The sequence below is a fragment of the Cervus elaphus genome, chromosome 8 (assembly GCF_910594005.1).
Source record: "Cervus elaphus chromosome 8, mCerEla1.1, whole genome shotgun sequence".
In the NCBI taxonomy this organism is placed as follows: domain Eukaryota; kingdom Metazoa; phylum Chordata; class Mammalia; order Artiodactyla; family Cervidae; genus Cervus; species Cervus elaphus.
In genome coordinates this window covers 22289865-22317453 of record NC_057822.1, presented here as the reverse complement: position 1 = coordinate 22317453, position 27589 = coordinate 22289865, and the positions used below count along the sequence as shown (strand labels likewise).

Sequence of the window (27589 nt, the reverse complement as noted above, 5' to 3'; positions counted from 1 at the left end):
AACTTCACAGATGCAGAGAAATGGTTTCACAGAAATATGAACTGAAATATGAACACAATTATTAGTATACATATTTCTCAGTGACTTTCATATAATAGGGGAGCCAGAAGGGTATATCATACACTGACATGAAGGTGATGGTTGTACACAATACAAATGCTCTTCCCTTCGACCCCCAATCCCCTTTTCTATCAAGATTTTAAAATGTATCTATACCCATGTAGGCATGATTGAGAATCATGGAATGACAGAATCAATCCTTTGATGAATAGAATCGAATTCCCCCAGGCCTTTCACTCATTTCATCCCAGGGCCATCTGATGTTTTAAGTTATGCAATGAGCATTCACGTACTTGTTTTCATGCTAAATACCAGAGCCTAAGGATTTCATTGATTACAGTGCTTGTTTGATCACTACTGGCAATTCATTACTCTGAAAATGAATACTTCAGGGACACTTGGGGGGATGTTTCATGTAGTCAGCTCTGTGTAAAATTTCCATAGTCAATGATGCCAGGTGTTGGATTACAAAAGTCATGCTATGCAAGGCTTGCGTTTTTAAAGTTCTTGCCACAAAAGAACAGTTTCCAAATTCTTTTCCAGGGTCTGGCTCATTGCAGACATAACATTACTCTAGTCAACCCTGTAAAGAGACAGCACTCATCTACAGGGGACACTAAAATATTTACACAAAGGCCTTTGTGGAGGCAACGAGCTGATCGCATATTGTATTCCCATAATCCTTGCAGCATGATTTTGAGACATCAGTTTGAATATTAAAAAGTGAATTTTACAAGGATATAAGGTACTATCATGAAAAGGAAATTATGCCTGACCATGGGGATTATGCTAGTGAAATAGTCAAGATTTTCTCTCAGATCTTTGGCCCTTTCATTCTGCACACGTTCGAGGTATGTGCCAATCTATTCGGTTATTTCTTTATCATCAAATATGAAGTGACGTGCGCTGTCTGCTGCCATTGAACACACTAGTCCATGTTCTCCGTTTGGTGTCTGGGGATGGGTGTCTGAGTATCATTTGAACAACGGTGACTGAGGAGTCATCAGAATGGCTGTTTATCACAATGACCTCCATTAGTTCTCCTTTGTTCAAAGGCAGCTGGGCTGTGAGTTTACAGAGTACCATGTTCAGGCATGTACTTGGGTCTGCAGATTTAACACGACACTTTGCTTTTTAAGCTCACTTTGACTTTCAAATCAAAGACAACTGAGAATACTAGCAGCGCACAAAATAGTCAGGTAGACGGTCAGCACACTTTACTGAGAAATCTGCAAAAAGAACAAGGTTAGGACATTTGAAAGTAGCTCTCTCCCATCCTTCCCCCCCCCCCCCAGTCTATTTAGTTAGAGGGGTTTTCAAGTATTCTTTTAGTAGGTGAGTTAAGGACCCATGACCCCAAATTTACAAATGAAGGTAGAAAATACTGATATGGTATGGATGGGCAAAGGGATTTAAAGAATTACAAAAAAGTATGTACTAGTCAGAGAAGCAGAGCTGTGGACAATGTGTGAATATTGAAAGAATTTGCCTTGCCAGCTGGGTTTCGCTGGTGGCTCAGACAGTAAAGAATCTGTCTGCAATGCAAGAGACTTGGGTTCGATCCCTGGGTGGGGAAGATCCCCTGGAAAAGGGAGTGGCTACCCACTCTAGTATTCTAGGCTGGAGAATTTCATGGACAGTGGAGCCTGGTGGGCTACAGTCCATGGGGTCACCAAGAGTCAGACACAACTGAGCTATGAACACTTTCACTTCCAGTTCTTTTCAAAAATAATTATTTGAGCCACATGAAATTGCCATCTTTGTAAGTAAAAAATGGTTGAATATGGGAAAGTTCATACAGTTCAAAACAACAGGGAAAATCCTGTGTCACAAATCTCTAGGTATTGTCATGTTACTGCCTTTGGCTTGTCCTCCAATTTTTTTACATAGATTTTTTTCGCATCTCAGGAGACTTAACCTGATTTACTGAGTTTACTGTTTATTATTTGTACTGGGAATTAATACCACCACTTTTAAGAATGCTCAGAGCTCACTACTAAAGAGAGTCCTATTTCTCCACAATACTCATTTTATTTGGAAAAGGCATAGTCCTTTCAGGACCCCAGAAGATACCCACCAATGGCCATCACTACAGCTTTTGAAATTCTGCCCACTGCCCTCTTCTTAACCAGCTGCAACTCTGGTGGCCTGAACTGAGCAGGCAAGTTCCAACAGTTAGGTCTGCTATCCATATATTTCAAGCATGTGGTGCCCATGTTTCGCTGTGTGCGTATGTGTGTGTATATAGCTTTTCACTACACTGACCTCTGTGCTGAAAGATATTAGATATGAAAAGCAAAGTATACATTTTTGTAATTCAGATAACTGGAATAAACACAATTTAGTTCCAGAAATGCAGGATGACTCCAAAATGAATGGAAGTGGGATTATCTTACCTTGGTACTGAACGTTCATTTGGCACAAAAAAGTTAAGGTTCAGTAAAACCATACGGAGGGAAGTGTGAGGCTTATTAGGGCATGCAAATGGAGAGAAGAGAGAACTTACCACAGCCTGGAACATTCAAGACCAAAGGAAGAAAGAAGTAAACATCTGCATTAAAATCTCATTGGAAAGGAGCATAATTGTTTCGTTTCCACCTGTCTAGTAACCAGCATCTTAGACGCCAGTTGGAGAAATCATCAGGTAGGCATTCTGGTCTCTGTGACCAGAGAATACTAATGGCAGTTCATTACTTTTTCACTGGAAAGATCGCCTGAACAGTTGTTGACTCAAATCTAGGTTTGCTAGATTTGAGAACTCACATCTTGTTTGTCACTTCTGTACTGCTTAGTTAGTTTGTGGCCATTCCTGGAAAACCCTTGTCTGTCTCCTACAATCTCTTAGCTCCCACATTCCCTTCCTAATGGGGTTTTCTGCCATTTTTCTTGCGAAGGTTTCACTAAAGTCAAGAGTTATTTGTTCTTTGTTTACTGCTGATTTGAAAGATCATGTCCTTTTCTCTCTCTTCCTCTCCTGCAGATTCCCACCTTTTTCTCTCCCAATACACACTCTCACTTCAGATAGTCCAGATTCTTTTCCAGGGAATTCCGAAATGTGCAAACTTAGCTTCTTTCTGTAGACTGTATCCACAGTCATGATGCTCCTGTGCAGTGGGGGAAATCTATGTTGGATTAATTTGTTCATGGTAAGTGGCTACACTTTTCTTTCCAGGGAGAGAGCAGCTATCTTGATTAATTCAAATTTTAGTTTTTAAGCTGCCTTTGGTGACTACAGGATAATGTATATCTTCCAAAAGACTTCAGTGGTAAATGATCTAGAATGACCATGCTGAATTTGATGCCTTTGTCTGCAGCCTTAAAAGATACTGAGGAGGACAAGAAGCCATGTGAAACTGTGCCTTACATGAGGGGAGGAAAAAATGGAAGGCAGAGGGCTGGGAGTCATTCCAACTGAAAACAAAGGGATGGAATGATTCTCCATGAAAGTAATAGTCTGAAATATGGCTGCTGAAATACTTTGGGGTTATAAGCCCTCCAGGAAAGAAACAGGATGGCGCCCACTTAAAGCACTGCTCAGAGACATTCATAATTAATATATAACATAAGTTCATTTTACTTTTAGGCCAATGCTATGGCTAGCTAATATTTTCTATCTTGTTCATTATTTATGCAGTAAGCTGAGAAAAATCACTTTGAAATGATACTGACCTGCAGTATAAGAAACAAAACAAGCAGATCACTTTCTGCTGAGAAGCAGTGATGGTTTGAAAGTAGGAGAAAAGAAAATAAGTCAAAGGTTCATGGCTTTAATATGGTAGAGCCCCTAGGAACTTTTTATTTACTGGAATGCTATGGGTTGCATTGCTTATCAATTAAATTTCACTTTCAAATATGATGCAAACCTATATTTAGATGTTTTGGGGAGAACTGGAGGAGGGTGCTGAAGAAGAAGTGATCTCTTTCTCCAAGAAGTTCAAAACTACTGTTTTAACGATCTGTATTAGGACACAAGCAGGGCTCTGCTCATTTATTTTTCAATTTAGTACATTTCTCTGGCCAAACATATAGACCCTCACACCTACAGAAGCACTCAAATATACCCAAACATATTCCTACCCTCACCCCACCCCCTGAGTCCTTTGGCACATATAGTTAGATGTCTTGTTAAGAATGAAAGACAGCAATCAACTACTCAACATTAAAGCTCATACTAGTAGCAAACTTACCTGCCCATAAAATGCCACACGATAGTAGCGACCGAAGAGTCGCTTCTCTGAATTCACCACCTCTGCAACTTTCAGATATGACCGATGAATATCGTAGTAAAGATCGGATAATTTCTGAACACAGAAACAAAGAGTTTCATGAAGATGATGCCAACATAAAAAATAGAAAATCCTAAGTAATTCTCCAGTGTAATGAAGGATATCTGAACTAACTCCTGGGTTTAGAACACCTACTTTGAAGTCTCTCTGCTTCTCAAAGACTGCAATGATGGGTTTGTTGACATCAGCGATGAGCTCATATCTCTCAGACTTCCAAAGAAACTCCACACACATATACAGCTGCTCCACCAGGATATTCTGCAATTCCCCAAATGAAAATGAGATTTTACACGATGAAGACTGTGTCTCACCCCTGAAACTTGCTTTCAAAACTATTGCACTGTCAATCTTTTTCATAGTGGGATTTCTGCATTCCTCATCTTTGCAACTGGCAGTTACATCCATCCCAGGAGGTACAGTGGTGTCTTCTAGGATTCTCCTCTTTCCATAACCTTATTAGTCTCTCAAACTTGCTAATTTAAATCTATGAAAAGTATTCAGATCTGTCAGTGTTTTTTTTTTTTTTTCCATTCCCACAGTCGCAGGCTTAGATCAAACTCCTGTTTCTTCACTCCCAGACACTATGGAATAGTTTGCAGCTAACCTGTTTCCCCTCTCCAGTTTGGTCCTACTGGTCCTGTGTGTAGCTCTCTAGTAATCTTTCTTCCAAAGACATCAACCTGATCATGAGCTTGCCACTGTCCCAAACCTTTCCAGTGCCTACAAACTGCTGCCTAAACTCTCTAGCATGACATTGAAGGAGGTCCAGAATCAGGTACCAACCTCCCTTTCAGTGGCCCTCTCCTTCAGCACCTTGGCATGGACTTGGCACTTTGGCTGTACCAGATGGTACCACACCATTCTTAGGATGCTTTGTAATTTCCACACTTTTGCCTGTGATGTTGCTGCTGCTCCTTTGAGAACCTTAGTTTCTCATTTGACACTTTTTAAGTCCTAGCAAATGTCAAGACCCAGTGCAAAAGTCTGCAGAGCTTTTATTTATGTTCCATCATCTGTATTCTAATTATTGTCATGCAAAAAATTACTCCCTTTTTAACTGCAGCTGTAGATGATGCCTAGATTTAGTTACTGGGTCTTAGACTGGTTACCCCAACCCTGAAGGATGTTTATCTTTCACAAGATTCTAAACTCTTTGAGAACTGGGATTATGCCTTATTATCTTTGTCTCCCCAAATAAATTTGCCTTACTTATCTTTGTCTCAATGTCTCACATATACTGAGAGCTTAATAAATGTTCAACTGAACCAAATTATATACTTTCTAAAGCAAGTGGATAATACTGTTGGAATGTTTTCAGTGTCTTTTCAGAAAAGATTTTAAATGGTTTGAAATAGTTAATGTAAATGTGTAGTTACATTTACTATTTGCAACATACATTAAATTATTGTACAGCCTTATGTAAGATTTCTTTAATATCTCCCTCAAGATTTGTTTTCTGAATCCTTTTTTAAACCTATGTAATATTATGAATAAAAATTAGCTTTTGAAATATTTTATTTACTTGAGGAGGGGAGGTCTATTTTCTTCACTTGAATTGTTGCTAAGTAACTCCTGGTGGAAAGCTTCTTTTGAAAAATAACTGTAGTCTGCATACCAGGAGGTTTTCTGCAGAAACTAGTGAGACTTTCTGTTCAAGTCTATTTGTTAATAAATTTTCCAATGCACTAAAAAATGTGACCAGCTCAAAAAATTTTCAGCATCCCTTACCATATTTACCAAAAGACCAGAGCTTTTATATTTTGTAGAATAGCTGATTGTATATATTTGGGTCCATCTTAGAGAATTAAAAGTTACTTTAAATTTTCATTGACCATTGTACTTTATCAGTGGAATCTGACATCTATTAATCTAGCTTAATTTTAGCCTGCATTTTATTTTGCCTAAGTCATTTTATAAGGTAACTTTGATTTCAGAATGAAATCTTCTCCTCCATACTTAAGTTTAATGTTACAATTCAATGTATCTTCTTACTCAATTACAATATATTCGATAATTTTCATCTAACCTCATTGTATGGTGTGTCTTGCATGCCGGAATCTTCTTTCATTGCCCCTTCTTCTTTAATATTTGGTGTAATGCTCAGAAAAGCTGGCCAGCCCATAGAGAACATGCCTTAAGAGGACAAAGGAAAATGCAACATTATTATTTGAGCCAAATCCTGCTTGGATTAGATAGTGACTTTGTTCATGATGTTACATGTGTTGGTTATAACACTCACATAATCAATGAGATGGTTAGATTATGACTGTTGATAAATACTCTGCCAGGCAACCAGTTTTCCCTTTTTTATAATTTTTGTATTGTTCTCAGCTGACCTGCTTTCTCTAAGGAGCTATTATGGGATTATGGACAGAACACAGGCTTGTGGATTGATGTACTTCAATGTTCTGGTTTAATTAATTTTTTGGAGTCTGTATCCCTTGTTTGTTAAATCAGAGACATTAATATCTAATCTCAAGGATGCTGAAAGGATTCAAAGCATTAGTATTTGAGAAAACACCAGGTTATCATCACTGCCTTCTAAAGACAATACACAGTACTCACTAACTTTCATTCTTTTGCATTATTTAGAAAACTTTTCAAGATTTCTTAGCTTCATGGGTACCAAGACTAAGAAAGATGGAACTTTGCAGATGCATATGAAAATAGTTGATAATGAGTAATGTGCCCAGACAGGGGTCAGATTAGAACATTAAAGGAATATGAGAGGCTAAGAGCACAGTCTGGAGTGACAGACCAGCCCTTGAACGTGGCCCCATCACAAGCTAACCAGGGGGATCTGGGGCAGATTGCCTAATTTCTTTAGGTCCTATCACCTGTAAACAGGTGGGGATAATAGCATCTAACTCATAGACTCCTTGTTAGCAACTAATTGACATACTGCCACAGCACAGAACTTAGTGCAGTTGCCTACCTTGGAGCAAGTGCATTTTAAATTATAATTAATACTTTTGTGGATATTTCCATTTTTAATAATCAGATCATTGGCTATGTGACTAAATTATCACCCCAAAACATGCTAGAAATGATAATAATTATTGCAATTGAATCTTTGTATTAAAAATTCTACTTTCTAATTTTTTATTAGCATTTTTCTTTGGTAATTAAATGTATTAAAATATATGAGGATTGAATAGAGCAGGAAAAGTCATGACATACTACTTCCTGGATGATGATGGTTGTTAGTACAACTGAAGAAGCTGTATTTTCTGGAGTCACCTAAATTCACCTCTACAGTTGTTCCTCAGTATCCACAGAGAATCAATTCCAGGACCCCCAGCAGATATTAAACTCTACAAATGCTGGTGGTCCAGTGGTTAAGACTCTGCACTCCCAATGCAAGGGGCCCTGGTTTGATCCTTGGTCAGGGAACTAGATCCCACATGCCACAACTAAAAGTTTGCATGCCGCAACTAAAGATCGCACATATCACAACTAAGACCCAATACCACCAAATAAATGTTGGGCTTCCCAGATGGCTCAAATGGTAAAGAATCTGCCTGCAATGTAGGAGACCTGGGTTTGATCCCTAGGTCGGGAAGATCCCCTGGAGAAGGGAATGGCTTACCCACTCCAGTATTCTTGCCTGGTGAATTCCATGGACAGAGGAGCCTAGTAAAGATTGGGACACGACTGAGGGACTAACACTTCCTTTTCACAAATGCTCAAGACCTTTATTTTAAAGGACATAGTATGATGAGCCCTCTGTATCTGTGGATTCTCACTGATGGAGTGGTTGGTTCAATCTGCAGACCTGGAATTCTTGCGTACAGAGGGCCAACTGTCTTCTTATCATGTATGCACTGTAGTGAAGGGACAGTTTACTTCTCTGACTTAGAACATCACAACATAGAAACACATTGAGGACTTCAAATATACGCCAATCAGCTGAGATATATGGCAGTGAATACAAATATATGCTAATGCATCACAAATAATCACCTTCAATATTTAAAGTTTATAAAACACATACAGTTGACCCTTAAACAACACAGATTTGAACTATATGGGTCCACTTAAGTGCAGATGCCTTTCAGTAAGTACATACTGTAGCGCTGCACTGCTTGTGGTTGGTCAAATCAAAGGATGTGGATATGCAGAGCCAACTGTAAAGTTATCCCCGGGGGTTGGGTGTCCCAGCCTTCTCATTGTCCAAATGTCAGTATGTGTATATTTTTCTCAATGGGTATATTATTCCAATATCACCATTGGTCTAAACGTATTTAGATATTTTTTTGAATATTCAAGATTTAGACGACATTTTGGGCTACAAGTTCCCACAACTTCTCAAACTGACACTTAGTTTTATCAGGTTTCTCAAAATAGTTTTTATGGAACTGTATGGTATCTGATTATGAAAAAAACAGATGAGGAGGAAGGGCATGTTAAATAAAACGAGGATGGTTTTGATGACTTGTCTGTATAAATAGGAAGCACGAAACTGAGCAAGGAGACCCTTGAATTTTATCGTGGACATGAGTCATGAGGCCAAGTCTGGTGTCTTCTTCAAGGCCCTCAAACAAATGAGCTTACTGTCTCAGAATTCACTTTGGTCATTTGTTTCAAATATCTTATTTGCAAAATCCACTGAAACTCTTTGGGAGATATATACATATTTAAAAGAATAAGGGACCAATTATGTTTCCAAAATATTATAACCAAAGTCCATTTCTCTTTTGTTTAGATATTTTAATCTAAACATTTAAATATTTGTTTCTCTTGTTCATACACTGAGTTTTCCATTTCATTTTGAAAGTTGATAGTATTATGAAATAGATTGAAGTACATAAACTGAGTTTGAACAAAATTTTACAAGGATACTTTTTTTTTTTACAAAGAATAAGTCTTTGGTTACTATTACAAAATGTTTATCAGCTGTTAAAGATGGAAATATTTTTAATTAAAGGAAGATTATACTGTAAATTACTATATGTTATAAATTGTCAGAATCAATGTATACTTAAAGAAACTGAAACATGTAGATTATAGATATAGTCCTGATATGTGTGTGGACACGCTCATTTGCTCATCCGACTCTTTGTGGCCCCATGCGACTGTAGCCTGCTAGGTTCCTCTGTCCATTGAATTTGCCAGGCAAGAATACTGGAGCGGGTTGCCACTTCCTACTTCAGGGGATCTTTCCAACTCAAGATTCAAACCTGCGTCTCCTGCATTGGCAGGTGGATTCTTTACCACAGAGTCACCCGGGAAGCCCATGGTCCTGTATATATACTATATTTATTTGTCACTTTTCTGCACTCCTTATTTTGAATAAACAGTTATATGACATTTCAACAGTAAAATGGATTTCTCTTGCAACTTTAAACAATTCATCCATTTCAGAATAAAATCCCAAAGATAGTCTAGCATGCAGACTGGTAACAAAACATGGTCATCATATTATATAAGATGCACTCCTGTTTGCTGAGAACTCTTGAGGTCTCTAAACTTCATAAAGTTTGATGATGGAATTTCTGAGTGGTAAGAACTTTGGGTTTTGACAGAGTAAGTTATGTAGGTCCGAGACAGTTTTTGCTTTTGGGAATACATTTAAAAGTTCCATTGGAGTGAAACTGAATCAGGACTTGGTTTCCTCCACACCGTGCCCTGGGGGTAAAGGAGCCCAGTTAAGTCACTCACTTCCTCCACTGGGAGTTGTTAGTAATGGGTTGCTATCACAGGGGTGGACATCCTCCGGGAGCAGGGATGGTACGCAAATCTTTTCCATTTTCCAGTAACCTATGGCAGTGCAAGACGAAGTTAGGACATTGTTACAAGTTTATGTTAATTAAGCTTATGAAACTATGAATCGTTAACCAGTGAAGCCTTCTCATTTGAAACTAAGAAGTGGACCAGTTAGCCTGGTTGTGCGTAAAATTAACATGATGATGGCATGAAGAGAAAGGTAAAACTTAAAAGTACAGCGTCATTAGAAATATCTGTGAAAATAAACACTGCTAAAACACTGAGATTAATCAAATTTAAAACTAATAAATACAAAGTATTTATTAGCTTATTTATCAGGTTTTGACATGTTGATTTCTCCCCACACATGGTCGTCTTACCCCTTCTTTTCAGGTATTCTGCGATGAGGGCAGCTATATGGATGTAACACATGGCCGCCTGTAAGAGAAAAGCAAATAGTGTGAGAGGAAGATTTTACCATCTATCTCATACTAAAGATTTTACCATCAGTCTAATTCAGATCAATCCTCCAAGGTGGGTCAGTATTCCAAATCAGAATATGCAGAGAAATCCTTTTCATGGTAGAACCGAAAATAAGAATCAATTAGATTTCCAAAAAGTACACCCTCAAGAATAAAAAGCATATTTGGGAATTTTTTTTTTTTTTGGTTTGCTTTTCTTGATTTAGTTTCCAGGTGGGTGGATGAGCTGACTTGAAGAATTTTTCTACAGAATTATCTTCCTGCATTAATATCTATGCTTCTCCTCTTTCTCTAAATAGCATCTGGATATAAATTGGAAGTGAAAATAAGCTGTCTTCTAACTTTTTTTTTTAACCTCCAGCCATGGCCCCGCTTAGAATTTCTGTCATCTTTAAAATGGTAGCCTCAAGAGGAGGCAATTGATAAAATAGTGTGACCTAATGTATTGTGTATGTTTTCTTCAAACAGATTATTTGAGTGACATTTTATTGCTCTTTAAAAATCTCTTGCAAAGCCCTAGAACATTGCTGAACACACACTAGATGCTGACCGGCTGAAGAACCCAAATGACTTCAGCATTTCCTTTTGAAGTTTTGTGGAGAACTTCTCCACATGGTCCAAGGGAATTGGAGTCACTCATTTTTGTGCTCACCAAACTGCTATCCAGTGAGGCTTCTGCTCAGATCTACATCCATCCCAGAGCCCTTCACCTGCATTTAGAAGAATTACAGGTTTCCTGGACAAACTCATCTCTTCTCAAAGCAGGGAAATTCTGGGAACAAAGTCGAATTTCCCCACTGAGTGTCTGGAACTGCCCCACGTGGGTGCTATGAGTTGTTGCCCATAAATCCACCAGGGTTTAAACAGACATAGAAAAGCTAGCTATTGATTTATAACTGTCACACACTGGGCTCTCATCAGCGTGGCCCTTAGAACTGTGAACCTTTCCATGGCTAGTTCGATGAGATGCACATGAGGACAGATTACTCGAAACTGCCTTTACTCACCATGATGGTAAGTTTCCCCATTTCACTCTAATTCCAGGGAAGAAGTTTTAACACACACAACAGTAACTTATATAACTTTTAATTTCCAGATACCCTTACAATCATCCTCCCTAGCCTCAGGCTTTAGCATTGGTCTCCACTGCACATCCTACAACTGCAGCTGGTCCCCCTGGACTCTGGCTTTTATTTGATATCATTTGCGTGGAGTCAGGTATCCTTGAATCTTACATGTAAATGTATTGCACAGAACATATTGGGTTGGCCAAAAAGTTCATTTGGGGTCTTCCATCTACTCTTAGAGAGAAACCCGAATGAATATTTTGGTCGACCCAATAAAATCAGATAATATTGACATTAGTGGGGGAATATGGTAACTTTTTATATTCCTGATGTAAATGACAATCCAATGGTCCTGATTAAGAGGACTATGCTGACAAAGAAGGACTGAGTCTTCGCTGATCACCTCAGATAAATCTCCGTTTCTTGCATGAATTTTGGCCATGCTTTCTAGCCAGGTCCTCCGCAGCTCAGGGGTGCTGGCATAGGAGTTCGCCAGGCTGTACTGGAGATCCACCAGCATCTCTGGATCCTTCTCATGCTCCTTCATCTGAGCTGTGGCCATCAAAACAGTCCTTATTCGTTTAGTCAGGTCTTTCACCTCTGCTGGGAAATTGCTGTTCTTTGGAAAACAAAGAGCCTGGGTCATTATCTGTTTAGATTTTATAAGTTAACTCACTTCAAGTTATGCTTTTAGCTATAGCCTGGCATTATGGTCTGGTGCATTCTATATACTGTTCACAAATATGTACATTCTCTGTGGATACATTCCATATATTGTGATTGTGGTGGTGCACATTTGAAGATGAGTCATAGTAGAGTCCACTTTGTCTTCTAGCCTATCTTCTAGTGATAGCATCCTAGCTGTCCTTTGACATCGGCTAGCATCCTCTCTGGCTCTGGTTCAGGTGATTTGCATGTGTCTGCTTCCTTCCCTTGGACTGTAAGGAGATCAAACCAATCAATCCTAAAGGAAATCAACCCTGAATATTCATTGGAAGGACTGATGCTGAAGCTAAAGCTCCAATACTTTGGCCACCTGATGAGAAGTGCTGACTCACTGGAAAAGACCCTGATGCTGGGAAAGATTGAAGGCTAAAGCAGAAGAGGATAGCAGAGGATAAGATGATTAGATAGCATCACTGACTCAATGGACATGAATTTGAGCAAACTCTGGGAGATAGTGAAGGACAGAGGTGTGCTGCAGTCCACGGGGTTGCAAAGGGTCAGACACAATTTAGTGACTGAACAATAATACCACTTCCTTCCCAGGCACCAGGGCTGGACATGATACTGGCCTGGCCAATCAATCATATCTTTGATACCCCAGGTCACAGTGATTGGTTTAGGGATTGGGCATATGATACAAGGTTGGATCAAAGAGACTCGGTCTAGGGACTTTAATTTGCCACTCACAGATTACTACCAGTGTCCTCAGAATTTCTGAGAGAGTAAGCTCATGGGGACAGCCTACCTGTAAATGAAGTAAACGAAGAAGAAAATTGAACTGAGAGACAGAGAGGCAAAAAAATAGAGGCGGTAGGGGAAAGAGATCTGAAAACATTATATTAATCCCTGGGTTCACTCAAGCCTGTCACCAGGCTCTACCCCAGAACTTTTCAGGATAATGATTGAAGGAGATGTCCCCACAAAATTCTAAAAGAAAGGTAAAATGAATTTGATCAAGAACAGGATTATGAGAGAATCACTGTGCTTTATATATATATATATATATATATATATATACACAAATATATATGCATATATATATATATATATTTGATATATGTGGTTAGTTTTATTGTTCTATAGCATTCAGCCCCATACCTTGGTAATATCACTTAACAGATTACATGCTCAAAGTGGAAGCAAACTCAATGTCAGGACTCAAAGTGTCAATAAACAAAATGCAGAATTTGTGTTTTTTTGTGATTTTGACATCTCATAAAAAGAATCCAACAGCTTAGTTTACTCCCAATTCCTTAAAAAAAAGTCCACAATGCATTTCTTACTTTCATTTGCTTGTCTCCATTAGCAAAATTATTGGTAATAGCAAGGGAATGCTGAAAACGAGAGCCTCCAATCCCAGCATCAGCTATTAACTGGCTTACGGCCTTGATGAGCTGAAAGAGAAAAGAAAATTGGAACCTCAAGAGTATGTAACTCTAAAATAGTAGGTGTAAATAAAACCACTGAGTTGGGTGGATATATCATGAATTTATCCCTGTAGGCCCAACGAATGTGCTCAGGATCTGGTGGAATTTGGCATCCTAGAAATAGTCATGGTTTCTCAAGTTGTGTATTCTATTATTAGTGGTCCATAACCTTTTCGGCCTCATGGACCAGTTTTGTGGAAGACAAGGGCAGGGGGGACGGTTTTGGGATGATTCAAGCACACTACATCTACTGTGCACTTTATTTCTATTATTATTACATTGTGATACATAATGAAGTAACTATATAGCTCACCATAGTGAACAATCAGTGAGAGCCCTGAACTTGTTTTCCTGAGCTCAGGTAGTAAGGGGAGCGATGGGGAGTGACTGTAAATACAGATGTAGCTTTACTTGCTTGCTTTCCCCTCAATTCCTGTTTTGTGGCCCAGTTCCTAACAGGCCATCGACCAAACTGGGGTTGGGGACCTCTGTTCCACATGATTCTATTTATTCCCTGGCAGAAAAAAGGAAAAGTATAAGTGGAATTATGGACTTTGCTAATTTCTGTCCAGCTGCCCTCTTTCTGTGAATCAGAACTGAGTGTGATGAGCATCCTTAAAGAGGAATCTGATGAAGGAATGGGGATCTGGTTGCCCTGGAAACAGGAAGCTTGTATCAATGCTGAAACAGATGAGTGGTTGTAACAACAACATTAATGAAAACTGGCAGCACTTACTTGTAAGTGCGACCGTACAATTGACTTCTGTTTGTTAAATTCAAAATTCTTCCTCATAAAGAAGTATAGAAGTGCTGATGCTTCCATCTGAGTTGACCGTGACCTGTGGTTACAGCATTTTAGGACTTCATAGCAGAATGATCCGCACAGGTCAGCAGGCCCTTGGAAAAACGCTGAAGGAAACTATGGAGACAGAAGTGCTGGTGAAATGAGCAAATTCCTTCATTTCGCTCTGTTCATTCTCATATTTGATAATTTCTTAGAACAAAATCCTTTTTTTTTAAACCTAGACTTTTTCTATCATTTGTAGGTGGAAGAGGATATAATTTTATTTACCAAGTCTATGCTAGTATTGGGGCTTTCATGGTAGCTCAGTGGTAAAGAATCCACCTGCCAACGCAGAAGATGCAGGTTCTATCTCTGGGTCAGGAAGATCCCCTGGAGGAGTAAATGGCAACCCACTTCCTGGGAATTCTTGCCTGGGAAATTCCATGGCCAAGGAGCCTGGCAGGGTACAGTCCATGGGGTCACAAAAGAATCAGACATGACTGACTAAATAACATGTTGTAAGTATCCTTTGCATCAATAATGGATGATTACTCAAAGCAACAGAATGAGAGCTTTGAGATAGTTTCTATTCATTCAACATTGTAAAATCACAAGTCCTCAAAGGGCACTCTTCTGAAGTGGAACAATTTAACATCACAGTTGATGGTGTACATTTTACTCAACTCTCTGCCACAAACACTGAGAACCCAAAGAATTGGTAGCCAAATGCCAATTTTATCCCCTTTTGATATCCAGCAGATAGGCCATCAAGGCTGTGAACTTATTCTGAGACCATGAATCAAACAGTCTAATAAAACCAAATAAATCAACATAGAACCAAACAAACCTTCTTCCCACCCTACTGAGAGACGTAAGGATTAATGCTTGTTTATTGTCAGTAATGGGCCTCCTGGTGGCTCAGACGGGAAAGAATCTGCATGCAATGCAGAAGACCTGGGTTCAATCCCTGGGTCGGGAGAACCCCTCAGAGAAGGGCAAGGCAACCCACTACCGTATTCTTGCCTGAAGAATTTCATGGACAGAGGAGCCTGGCCAGCTATAGTCCATGGAGTCACAAAGAGTCGGACACACCCAGTGACTAATACTTCCACTGTCAGTATCAGTAATAAACACGTCACTGAGCTCTCCATGGAACCTGGATTCTTACCTTGCAAACAAACAGCCTCAAGGAGGCAAACACGTGCTTCAGTGCGGTGGCTGATTGGTTGACTTGGAAAAAGAGCATGTAGGTGTCAAAGACCCTTTTCATCATTGAATTCTGACATTCAGATTGTTGGAGTTGTCTCTGGAAATTCAACACAGCACTTATTTAGGATGAGTGAAAGGACACCTGTGTTCTTTCAAAAAATATTTTCTCTGGACTATGAGATGGTTAGATAGAATCACCAACTCAGTGGACATGAACTTGGGCAAACTTCAGGAGATAGTGAGGTACAGGGAGGCTTGGTGTGCTGTAGTCCATGGGGTCGCAAAGAGTTGGACCTAACTTAGCAACTCAACAACAACAATCTGCTATGTGATAGGCACAATTTTGGAGGCTGGAAATGAACTGCAAAATAAGGTCTTATTCTTGTTCCCAATGAAACGTATATACAGTAGTGACTGAAAAGTTACCAAATAAAAAAATAGAGTAGAAGGATAATATGAAGGAAAGTAAATGCTTTTGGGTGGGTAGGATTACTTTATGTAGAATGGTTAAGACTCCTCTAATGGATGAATTGACATGCGAGCTGAAAAAGTCAGCCCTGGCCAGATCTGGGAGGACTGTCAGAGTTAAAAAAGAAGAGTTGGTACCAGGGACTTGAGTTGAAAAGGAGTTTGTGAGTTCAAGGTGGAGAAAAAAATTGTTGTGTAGCCTAAGCATGGTGGGTGGGAGTGGAGTCAGGAGAGAGGTAGAAGACGAAGAGGTCATAGACAGGCAGGTCCTCGAAGGCACTGATAAAAGAGTCTATAAGATGTATGGGATTTGACTGATATTTCCATTAAGCAATAAAGAATTAAAACATGGATTTTGATTTTTCTACCATCATGCTGACTTTTTACTTGAAAGCAGGACTTTCTTGGTACAATCATTCTGTTTGGTGTAGTCTTTATTCTACCAATTCTACTTTTCCTAATTAAACCCTTAACATTCAAAAGCTCATTAGGTTGAGCTAAAGTTTTAAGTAATTTCATTGAGGTGTAACTGACATACTAATTCAATAGTTTATATTTTATAAAATTTTATTTAAAAGAAATCATATAGAATATGCTCTGTTTGGCTTCTTTTACCGAGCATTACCGAGCAGTATCCTCCTGTGTGGCTATATCACTGTTTTAGAAAATCCATTCACCTGCTGATGTGCATTTGGGTTGTTTTCAGTTTTATTAAAAACAAAGCTTCTATGAATATTCATGTATAAAGCTTTGTGTGAGGAAACACTTATTTTTCCTGGGTAAATCCTTAGTATTGAAATGGCTGGTCACATGATAGATTCTGTTTAATTTTTTATTTCAGCATATTATTTTTCAAGGTGTTTGTACCATTTTGCATTTCCTCCACCAATGAATGAGACTTTCAGTTTCTCCATATCCTTGCCAAAACTTTTTAACTGTAGCCATTCTAAGAGCTGGTAGTGGTATCATTTCACCAAAGATCTATAGATGGTAAGTAAGCATTCAAAGAGATGCTCAACATTATCACTCGGTTTTCTCTAGCGGTTGAGTCTGTTTATCTGTTGTATCTAGTTGAATCATTTGTCTCTCCCTCTGATACTGAAAAAGTAGGATCACATTCTCACTCAGCCCAGCTTGCCTGACATAAAACAGGAGAAACAAGGACGAAAGAGTGTCTATTATTGGAAAATAATGAAATGTCTGTGTGTATATCAGCTGTGCATTTGCCAACTTCTGATGAATTCTGAATCTCATCTTTAACATGCTTTCCACTCACAGGTTGATTTATGGAAGGTTAATGGGTTTCATTAAATGTCTTAAAAACATGTTCTTGACTTCACATGACTTTTCCATCTTTAGTTTTATCGTGTTGCAGAAGATGCTGTGGTCACACTCACCTGGTGGACCTGAGTGAAGAGGGCCAGCAGGTCTAGAATAGTCAGGCAAACCTCTGTCGCGATGTTGGCCTCTGTGTCCACGTGGTGCACAATGTCTATTTCATTAGAGTTGCCTACAAAGTCCAAAGTAGAAAATGCATAAAGGTCTGAGACAAGTCTTTGTACCCTATTAAAAACTTTCTTCAATTACAACATAGTCATATACAACATATATACAATATGTACAATGTAGATACAATATACATCCTATGTATAGACATACAATCTTTACTGGTGTTTTGATGAGTAATTTAGTAAATCAAAATGCTTTCATTTATACAATTTCTTTATCGGCTAAAGCAAAAATACTAGACAGAGTTTTCAGTGGATGCTGTAGACTGAATATGTGTGTTCCCCCCAAAATTCACATTGTTGTTCCTGTTCAGCCACTAAGTCATGTCTGACTCTTGGCAACCCCATGGACTATGGCATACCAGGCTTCCCTACCCTTCACTATCTCCCGGAGTGTGCTCAAACTCATGTCCCTTGAGTCAGCACAGGATGAAAAAGCAAATTCATAGGTCAAAGCCCTAGTCCACAATATGATGGTATTTGGAGGGGGGGGGGTCTTTGAGAAGTAATTAGGTTATAAGGATGGAGCCCTCATGATTGGGATTAGTGCCCTTTTAAAAAGAGACACCAGAGGGATCATCTCTATCTCCACCATGTGAGGACACAGCTATAAGGTAGCCATTTGCAAAGCAGGTTTCTACCAGACATCAAACCTGCTGGCACATTGACCTTGGATCTCCTACCCTCTCTCTAGAACTAGGAGAAGTAAATATTTTTTGTTTAAGCTACACAGTCTGATGAATCTTGTTTTAGTAGCTTGAACCAATGAAGACAGTGTGTGTGCCCTTTTCATTGGTCAGGTATGGAGTTTCTAAAGAATCAGAGTAGTCTGTTCTTTATTTCCCACTTCTTTTCCATTGGTTCAGCTGTCAGTATAGTCATATTTCCTCCATAATCAGTCTGGGTCAAGTTTTATGCTCCAGGTTAATAGATCAAATGTAGAGTCTGAGTGGATGATCTGCACAAATGACCTCTTCAGAGAGGTACTAAATGTATTTATAGGTTAAGGCAAATACTGTCAAATAGCTAACTTTGGTCATGTGTCCATAATCAAGAACACTTACATGATATGAAAACATTGGATCTCATTTTTTACCTCATTCACACCTAGAATGTGTGCAACACTGGATTCAAGATGGTGCGCCTGCTGCTTCTGGGACACAGGCAACTTTTTCCTCTTCCCAAAGAGTGGATAATAATCAGGTTGACCCAGAGTCACTTGGTTCCCAAGTGAGGGATCAAACCCATGCCCCGTGCAGTGGGAGCACAGAGTCTTTACCACTGGACCAATAGGGAGTCCCAGGACACTATGTTTTTAAGCTACTCCCTGCTGATTCTCTCCTCTCAGGAACATTCCCAGGGCTACGGCAAGCCTGAAAACCAGTGGTCTGAGGAGCACAGCAACACTCCCTACATTCTGAAACACAGTGAATTTATTTCCTGCACATGTCTAGAGAAAAATGATAACCATCTTGCTGGTATTGTTTCCGGTTTACTTACTGGTCATGGTATTGTCTAACATCTGGAGGAGTTTGGGGTTAGAAAGTGCATTTTTGCCTCGAATTATTGGTAAAGTTTGTGACCTGTGCTGCTTCTGTCCTTCATGACTGGAAGTGGTGTGCATCCTGGAAATGAAATGAGAAAAATGGTTAAAGTCGTAGGGATATGAAAGCCAAATGTTTGTTCAAATTCTCTTGATTGTGTCATATTAACATTTTGAATAGAGACTTTTTACGAAAAACCATTAATTATGGGGTGACACGATGACAGAAACTTTAAAAGTACTTTTGGAGAAATTTTATTTAAGCCAAAACAGTGTTCAGAATGATAATAGATACTAAAGGATAATGGGTTTCCCAGGTGGCGTTAGTGGTAAAGAATTCATTTGCCAAAATAATAGATACAGAATTAAATTCTGCACAGTCATATTCATTATTATTTAATGAAGTCATGGGATTCCATAGATATTATGTTGGCTATTGGATGCTCAGAAAGGCATATTGATAAACATTTATAAGTACAATACTACATAACTCAACTGGTATCAGTTATTTTTAGGGGGTAAAATATGAAAAAGCAAAATCTGGTCTGAAACAACTCTTTGTCTCTTCTTAGTATTTAGAGGAAGAGATACTGAAGAGTCAAGCCTCAAAAAGAAGCAATGGTTTTCTCTTTGTCTTACTTCTCAAGGTTTATTTGGTTCTGGCTAAATCAAGTGCTCTGAGTGGATTGGGGCCCAAGAAATCTGACTTTGGTTTTCAATAGCCAAGAGAGTCTGGATCATTTCTGCAGCTACAGGGAATAATGGGTTTGGGGCTGTATGGCTTAAACTTTGGGACTGAATTACTTCCAGTGTCCTTCTGTCTGTAACTCCTGGAGGAAAAGCCATGGTTTTGGGGAAGGGATTTGGGGAAAAAAATCAGGTGTTCAGGGGGGACCCTGAAATCTAACTTACCAGACATCCTCTAAACAGCAGTGACATCAGCTGGGTTACGATCGTCATTAAAATCATTGTTTATGGTCCTCTCTCCTACTACCAATTGTCAAAACATGCCCATTACATTTTTTATTTGCTTTCTCATAAGGGGGCCACTCAAGTGGTCCCCGTGGATAAAGAGGCAAAATTTATTCTATGATTTATTAGCCATTTACTACTTCCATATTACTTTCTAAAGTTCTTTCTAAAATACAGCCATTTTCGTATTGTATATTATTATGATACCCCTGGGAAGAATAAATCAAGCTGGAGAAAACTTTAGCAAAGATTTGGATTGACTAGACCCAGAGGAGATTTAAGGCAGCATTTCAGCCTAATGTTTTCTGTAGGGTAGTTTATGAGGGGTGATCCTAGGTTTTTTATGCTAGTCAAATCAGTCTGATGACTAAAAAAACTAACATGAGCTTATAGGGCCAGATATGCTTCCTTATTGCCTTTGACCCTTAAAAAAATTACATTAAACTCTAAGAATATGGTTAAATTATTACTGTTACTGAAAGGAAAGGGCAGATACGACCTCATAGTTTACTTTGTCACCAAGAGATTAGCAAACATGAAGATAGTCATTGATTGGAATTATATCTTTCCAGGCTTAATAAAATTAAGATACTCTTTGACCCTATGCAAGAATCCACCGGCCAATGCAGGAGACACCAGAGACCACGTTCAATCTGTGGAGTGGGAAGATCCCCTGGAAAAGGAAATGGCAACCTATTCCAGTATTCTTGCCTGGGAAATCCCATGGACAGAGGAGCCTGGCAGGCTACAGTCCACGGGGTCACAGAGTCGGACATGACAGTACACACAACAACCACACAAGGCATTGTACAAGGTCACAGAAATAAGGCGTAATTCTTGCTTCTTAGGTCTTTACAAGTTAGTGGGGCAGATGGGGAAATACTTGCAAAGTTTCTTCTTAGAAACGTACAGAGTTATTTGAAATCTGTGTCTGGTTTGAAATATACATATAAGTAAGTAAGTAAAGTCGCTCAGTCGTGTCCGACTCTTTGCGACCCCGTGGACAGTAGCCTACCAGGCTCCTCTGTCTATGGAATTTTCCAGGCAAGAGTACTGGAGTGGGTTGCCATTTCCTTCTCCAGGGGATCTTCCTGACCCAGGGATCAAACTCAGGTCTCTGGCATTGCAGGCAGACACTTCCCCGTCTTAGCCACGAAGGGATATTTCATATGTATGAAATATACATATACATATACATGCATATGCATGTGTGTGTACACAGTGTGGGTATCCACACCCTATATATATATGTGTGTGTGTGCTAAATTGCTCCAGTCATGCCCCACTCTGTGACCCTATGGACTGTGGCCCACCAGGCTCCCCTGTCCACGGATTCTCCAGGCAGGAATATACTGGAGTGGAAGGCCACGTCCTCCTCCAGGCAATCTTCTCAGGGTTTGAACCCGCGTCTCCTTTGGCTCCTGCATTGCAGGCGGATTCTTTACCACTGAGCCACGGGAGAACCCAATACATATACACACACATACACATCCACATCCACGTACACTCACAATATAATTTTAAATATCAAGCAAATGTGACAGTACCATTGTGACAAAAGGCCAGAAGTCTGGCAGGATGGATTCGATCCTTTGAGAGTTCCATTGTTCTGGGTGGACTGCACGAATTTAAATGCAGCAGCAATTTTTCTGCAAGGAAAACTGAAGTTTTAATCTTAGCTCAGTGTTTGCAACTGATATATAAACAAAAAATGGCAACTGACAAGGAGATTACTGGACAATGAAATCTTTCATATGTTATGAAAAAACTACATTTTTTTCTGGGAATGGGAAATTGAGGCTTTAGGGAATGTGCTGGGGTGGTGGGGCACTGCTGTCTCTTATGGGAAAGGATGAGCACACAGTTATTCCGGATTAGCTGTTTTTTTAAGTATATTGGAAGTATTTTCTTAAATATGCATCTTCTAAGTTACATTCATATGGAGACAAATTGGTTGAAAAGCTACATGAAATGTGGTTTCTTTTCAGAAATGTGTGTTTTGTGCTTTTCCTTCGGACAATGTTAACTATTCTTGGATCTACTATGGGTATAGTGTAATCATCAAACATGCTTTGCTTAATGTGAGGTCAACCTTAAAATCCTATTTGCATTTTAAGATTTCTAACATATATATATATATGATTTCTTTCAAAAGATCAGACTGATTCTTTTCAAAAGATCGGACTATGATTCTTTTCAAAAGATCAGACTAATCTTTTGGAGTTTAAAATGATTACCTTATTATGTTCCGTTTCCCTAAATATCTGAAATTTTGAAGACAGACACTAGAAAGGAAAAAAAGAAGTCACATTCTAATTATTCATACCTTTTTATCTATACAAAGTGTTCATCCAAGTACATTAAAAGAAAAATACAGTTTTCTTTAGATACTTTATACATTATTATTGATAGATTATTCACCATATGATACTAGAATGAAAAATGGTATACTAAAATCATTTGAAGGTTCTAGAAAAAAAGTCTTAAGTAATCAACTCTAAAACTTACTCCAAGATGCTGAAGAAGTCAGACACCTCTGGACTGGGGGCTCTTTGCCAGTAGGCAATCAGAGTCTCTGAAAGGAAACACCAAGTAGCATGAGACTCTTGGAAGTTCAAAGTTTTTTCCTTTTTTCTTAAAATTTAATTTTAAAGAGCTCTCGTTACCCTCCGAAATTGTTTTCATAATGTGTAGAAAGCACATGAGAAGACTCCTGGTTTCTGCTTGATCTAACTTGTCAAATCGGAGAGTTGAGCCTATCAAAGACAAGGGTCTTGGGATCTAGGGGTGAAAGAAACAACAAGGATTGAGGAGGAGGAGGCAGCTGACTTGAAACGCGCTTGGCAAGTTCGGGAGGGAAGTCATACCTTTTCACAGTTGTCGGTCTTCTCACTGCTCTTCTCAGTGGTACTTGGATTGGAGTCAAGACTTGCTAATGAAGCTCTGGAATCAGCATGGGTTACTGTAGAAATAGCTATTGATGAAAATGCTGTAAACACAAGCCACAGCACACAGACGGTAATGAGATGCATGGGCACACACACACACACACACAAAGCTAAAATGAACCAAAAAGATGCTGATCATTCAGGTATTGTGAAAGGCTGACACAATAGAGTCTGGGATTGGCATGAAAGATATGCAACTTTTAAAATATTATTTTAACAGCCATGCCAGTATGAAGGATTTAAGAACATTTAGACCATTATAACTGGAAATAAAGTATGCTCCTTTGATCTCTTACAAAGCTTTTTAAAGAACGTTTCTGTTTTGAAATGCTTAATAAAAGTTCTTAAGGATGCTTTAGAGGAAGCAGCTTTCAATTTTTGACAGTTTGTAAGAAATTAAGATGACATTTCCAAAATAGTTCTTAAAAATAATCTTTGAAGTGGAAGGGCTATTATATTTTAAAAGGCTGTATGCAATGAAAACATCATGATTGTTTCCAGAATGAAACAATTTGATGACATCGGAGAAGACTGCTTCTTAATCCAAGTAGAAATGAACACTAAGTAGAAGAGGAAGTTGTTGGATGACATTCAGAGAAACATGTAACAAGACTCTTTAGCTATATAAATGCAGAATACTTTGCCTCATACATTATGTACATTGAATGAGTGGGTAAAAAGCACAGTGATATACAATGTAAACACAGATGAGTGTTAAACACGATCATCTGGAAGGTCTGAAGTACCTGCTATAGAATTTAAAACATCTTTAGAAAATGATGTGTCTGCAGAGTTGGCATGTTTCATAGCTGACTGGGTGTGGAATCCTCCGTTGGTACTGAGGTCATCTCTAGACCCCTGTATTCAAAGCACAGAAGAGATGAGTGGGAATTAACATATTTCAACATCATAAACCTACAAATGTTTTCTACATTACATTTTCAATTAGATGATATGAGATGTGATTTTTTATATTTTTGCAAAATCTTCTGCCAAAGTAGGCAAAGAAAGTGAATACTGTCAAACCATAATCTTAGTCACAATTTGATTTCTTATGTGATTTTTAAATTTTTAAACAATGTAGTGGAAAGTCTTTCAGATATAGATTAAATCAGTGGTCCCCAACCTTTTTGGCACCTTTTGGTTTTGTGGAAGAAAGGTTTTCCACAGACCCTAGGCAGAAGGATGGTTTGGGGATGATTCAAACATGTTACATTTATTGTGCATTTTATTTCTATTATTATGACATCAGCTCCACTTCAGATCATCAGGCATTAGATCCCAGAAGTTGGGGACTCCTGGACTAAATGACTACAATGGTTATTGATAAATTTACTGATTTAAAAAAATTTTAATTGAACTATAATTGATGCACAATATTATATAAGTATAGAACATAGGGATTCACAGTTTTAAAGGTTACACTCCATTTACAGTTATTATAAAATACTGGCTACATTCCCCATGTTGTACAATATATCCTTATAGCTTATAAAATTATAATAATTTTATATATAACACTTTGTACCTCTTAACCCCTGTTTCTATGGCTCCTCCCTTTCCCTACTGGTCATCACTAGCTTGTTGTCTATATCTGTGAGTCTGCTTATTTTTTCTGTCATATTCACTATTGGTTATATGTTTTGGATTCCACCTATGAGTGGTATCATAAATTCATTGATTACATTTAGATTATCATTATTATCATGGATTTTTAAATGTATATTATTATTATTAAAAACTAGATGTTAGGTACTCATAATGTACCAGTCTCTATGATGCATGTTTTCCATTACACATTTAATCCTCCTAAGAATCCTGTGATAGAGGTATTCTATTCCATTTTATAAATGAGCAAAAAGCTGAATAGCTTATTGAAGGTTACATAGATAGTAACTGATACTGGTCCAAGGTCAAAAAAAATTTCAGACATAGTTCCTAACTTCTAGACACTGTATCAACACCTCAAAACACCTATATCAATGCTTATATATGGAATCTAGAAAAATGGTACAGATGAACCTATTTGCAGGGTAGGAACAGAGGTGCAGATGTAGAGAATGGATGTGTGGACACAGGAGGGATGGGGATGGAGAGGGTGGAAAGAATTGAGAAAGGGCCATCCAAGCAAGCAGGGAAGCCCCATATGTCCACTCCCACGTGCAACACAGACAGCTAGACAGCTGCTGCATGCGTCACACAGGCAGCGGAGCTTGGTGCTCTGTGACGACCCGGGGCGGGCGAAATGAAGGGCTTGGGTGGGAGGGAGGTCTAACAGGGAGGGAATATATGTATGCATATGGCTGACATACTTCATTGTACAGCAGAAAGGAACACAACAGTGTAAAGCAGTTATACTGCAATAAAAAAACAGATAAATAAAAAACCAAAAGCAAACACCGCCCCCCTCCCCCCCAAAAAAAACCACCGAGCAAGAAGCACTGTTCTGTTTAATCCTTAGTTTGCTCACATTTAGGGGAAAATGGTTATCCAGGCCAAAAATATACATATAAAAAAAAGGCAAGCTCTTTATTAAAACAGACACTTGGAATAGTACGCAAACTTACCTGATTCGATGTATTGACGGTAAAAGGATACAGGTCCTTCAGGTAAATCCTTGGCATATTGTCCAGAAGCATGCCATAGAGGGGCATGTATAAACTGGCTATCTGGGCCTGCTTTTCCTAGGTAGAAAAGGAGTCAAAAGAAATGATTCATATAAAAATCAATAGACTCGAAGAAAAAAAAAAAAATCAATAGACTTGTAGGTCTGATAGGCACTTAATGCAGTGAACCATTAAATGGTGTTTAGAGAAGGGAGAAAGAAAGATCACTTACTGGTTCTCTGTATCGATCATCAAATGAATGCTTAGCCATTAGATTTTTTAGGACAGCTAAAGCCAAGTGCCTGATATCTTGATCTTCTTGCAGAGCAAAGCCAACTTCTCGGAGCAGAATTCCGATTAAGAAGTGTTTGCGGCAAAATTCATTCGTGACTGAATATTCAGGCATATCTTTGTGAGGAAGGTAAAAAGATCATGTTACTGAAAGTTAAATGATCACTTTACAATCAAGAGAGGTGGAACAAGCAACTATAAACCCCTTTCGCTATTAGCAGGGATTCAGCAATACAGTCTTGTATGAAAAATGTGAAGAGGGGTATTCAGTAAATACTGTGTATTCTTATGCAAAATAGTGCATGTGTGCATGCTGAGTCATTTCAGTCATGTCCAAATCTTTTGTAATCCCATGGACCAAAGTCTGCCAGGCTCCTCTGTCTATGGGACTTTCCCAGCAAGAATACTGGAGTAGGTTGCTGTTTCCTGCTCTGGGGATCTTTCTGACTCAGGACTACGTGTTAGGAATAAGGAACTATTAGAACACTCCACAACATATCTGACCAGAAGTAAAGTAAACACATCTATTTTTTTCAGTCTGTGAAAATAGTGTTGAAGGCAGAAGTTCAGGGAATGTGGAAGTTCAGGAAACTAACATCAAAGGGCTTAGGTTAAATACATTTTTCCATGAAATACTGAGTAACAGTGAGGAGCCAGAAATAAAACAAAACTTGCAAATTGCCCATTTATACCTAGAAAAAAATTTGCCCAGACTATTTCAAGTTATGAACTTGGCTGGGCTAAAAATAAACTGATATGATTCTAATGATCTCAATTTTGAGAGAAGAGTTAGAACCAGGCTGTGACTTATTGATAGAAATATTATATAAAGATAGTTTCATTGAATAAGCATGTTATTACATATGACTGGGAATTTCATGTATGGTTACACTAAGGAAATTCCTGATGCTTTGGGAAATTAAAAAACGTTCAAACTCTGGAGAATAAAGTATGAAAGAATTCAAACTAAGGAAGCATTTAATTATTTGTGATAAAAGAAAAGCTCACTCAAATTTTGACTATTTTGATTAGATGATATTTGATATTTTTATATATTTGATTATATATTTGATTAGATGATATGACTATTAACATCTAGAAACTGGAAATATGAAGTGTTTATACTCATCAATATTATTGAAATACAAAGTGGTTATTGATGCTGAGATAGTGTAATAGAAAATAAAAATCATTTACCTGATGCATGTAATTCTTGTATTGATTCTGAAGGTGTCAAAGGATCTGAATTTAATATAAATAAATAAAAAGTTCAGATACATACATATTCAGATAAACACCATATTCATTAACTATGTGTAATTTATACTGAAAAATTAAAATATGTTGTCCTAAAATACAAGTGAATCCCTTCAATAAAGCTTTGCTTTTCAAGACAAGTACCTTTGGTTGTTTACTTCTTTTCTTAAGAAAGACTGTCATGAAGAGAATTATTTTAATTCTTAGCCTTCTTCTTGGGCACTGTTTTTTCCTTCTATCAGAAATCTG

General features: G+C 38.4%; 1 protein-coding gene across 8 annotated transcripts in view; it reads right to left on the bottom strand.

The window, feature by feature from the left end:
• The window catches only part of DOCK10 (dedicator of cytokinesis 10), a 297557-nt gene that overhangs the window by 15739 nt on the left and 254229 nt on the right, over positions 1–27589 (bottom strand). For 7 of the 8 annotated variants that reach the window (XM_043909860.1, XM_043909862.1, XM_043909857.1 and 4 more), the window contains exons 31-50: positions 27281–27325; positions 26025–26200; positions 25754–25870; positions 23933–24044; positions 23106–23227; positions 22905–23019; positions 22747–22813; positions 22476–22523; positions 21786–21887; positions 19224–19348; positions 17613–17725; positions 15707–15844; positions 14491–14673; positions 13611–13721; positions 12005–12220; positions 10433–10490; positions 10008–10106; positions 6373–6479; positions 4482–4604; positions 4248–4361 (exon numbers count right to left, since the gene is read on the bottom strand). In XM_043909860.1, coding sequence (XP_043765795.1) covers positions 4248–4361; positions 4482–4604; positions 6373–6479; positions 10008–10106; positions 10433–10490; positions 12005–12220; positions 13611–13721; positions 14491–14673; positions 15707–15844; positions 17613–17725; positions 19224–19348; positions 21786–21887; positions 22476–22523; positions 22747–22813; positions 22905–23019; positions 23106–23227; positions 23933–24044; positions 25754–25870; positions 26025–26200; positions 27281–27325 — 2291 coding nt within the window. The remainder of the gene's footprint in view (positions 1–4247; positions 4362–4481; positions 4605–6372; positions 6480–10007; positions 10107–10432; positions 10491–12004; positions 12221–13610; positions 13722–14490; positions 14674–15706; positions 15845–17612; positions 17726–19223; positions 19349–21785; positions 21888–22475; positions 22524–22746; positions 22814–22904; positions 23020–23105; positions 23228–23932; positions 24045–25753; positions 25871–26024; positions 26201–27280; positions 27326–27589) is intronic. The other variant, XM_043909859.1, reaches the window with a different exon arrangement.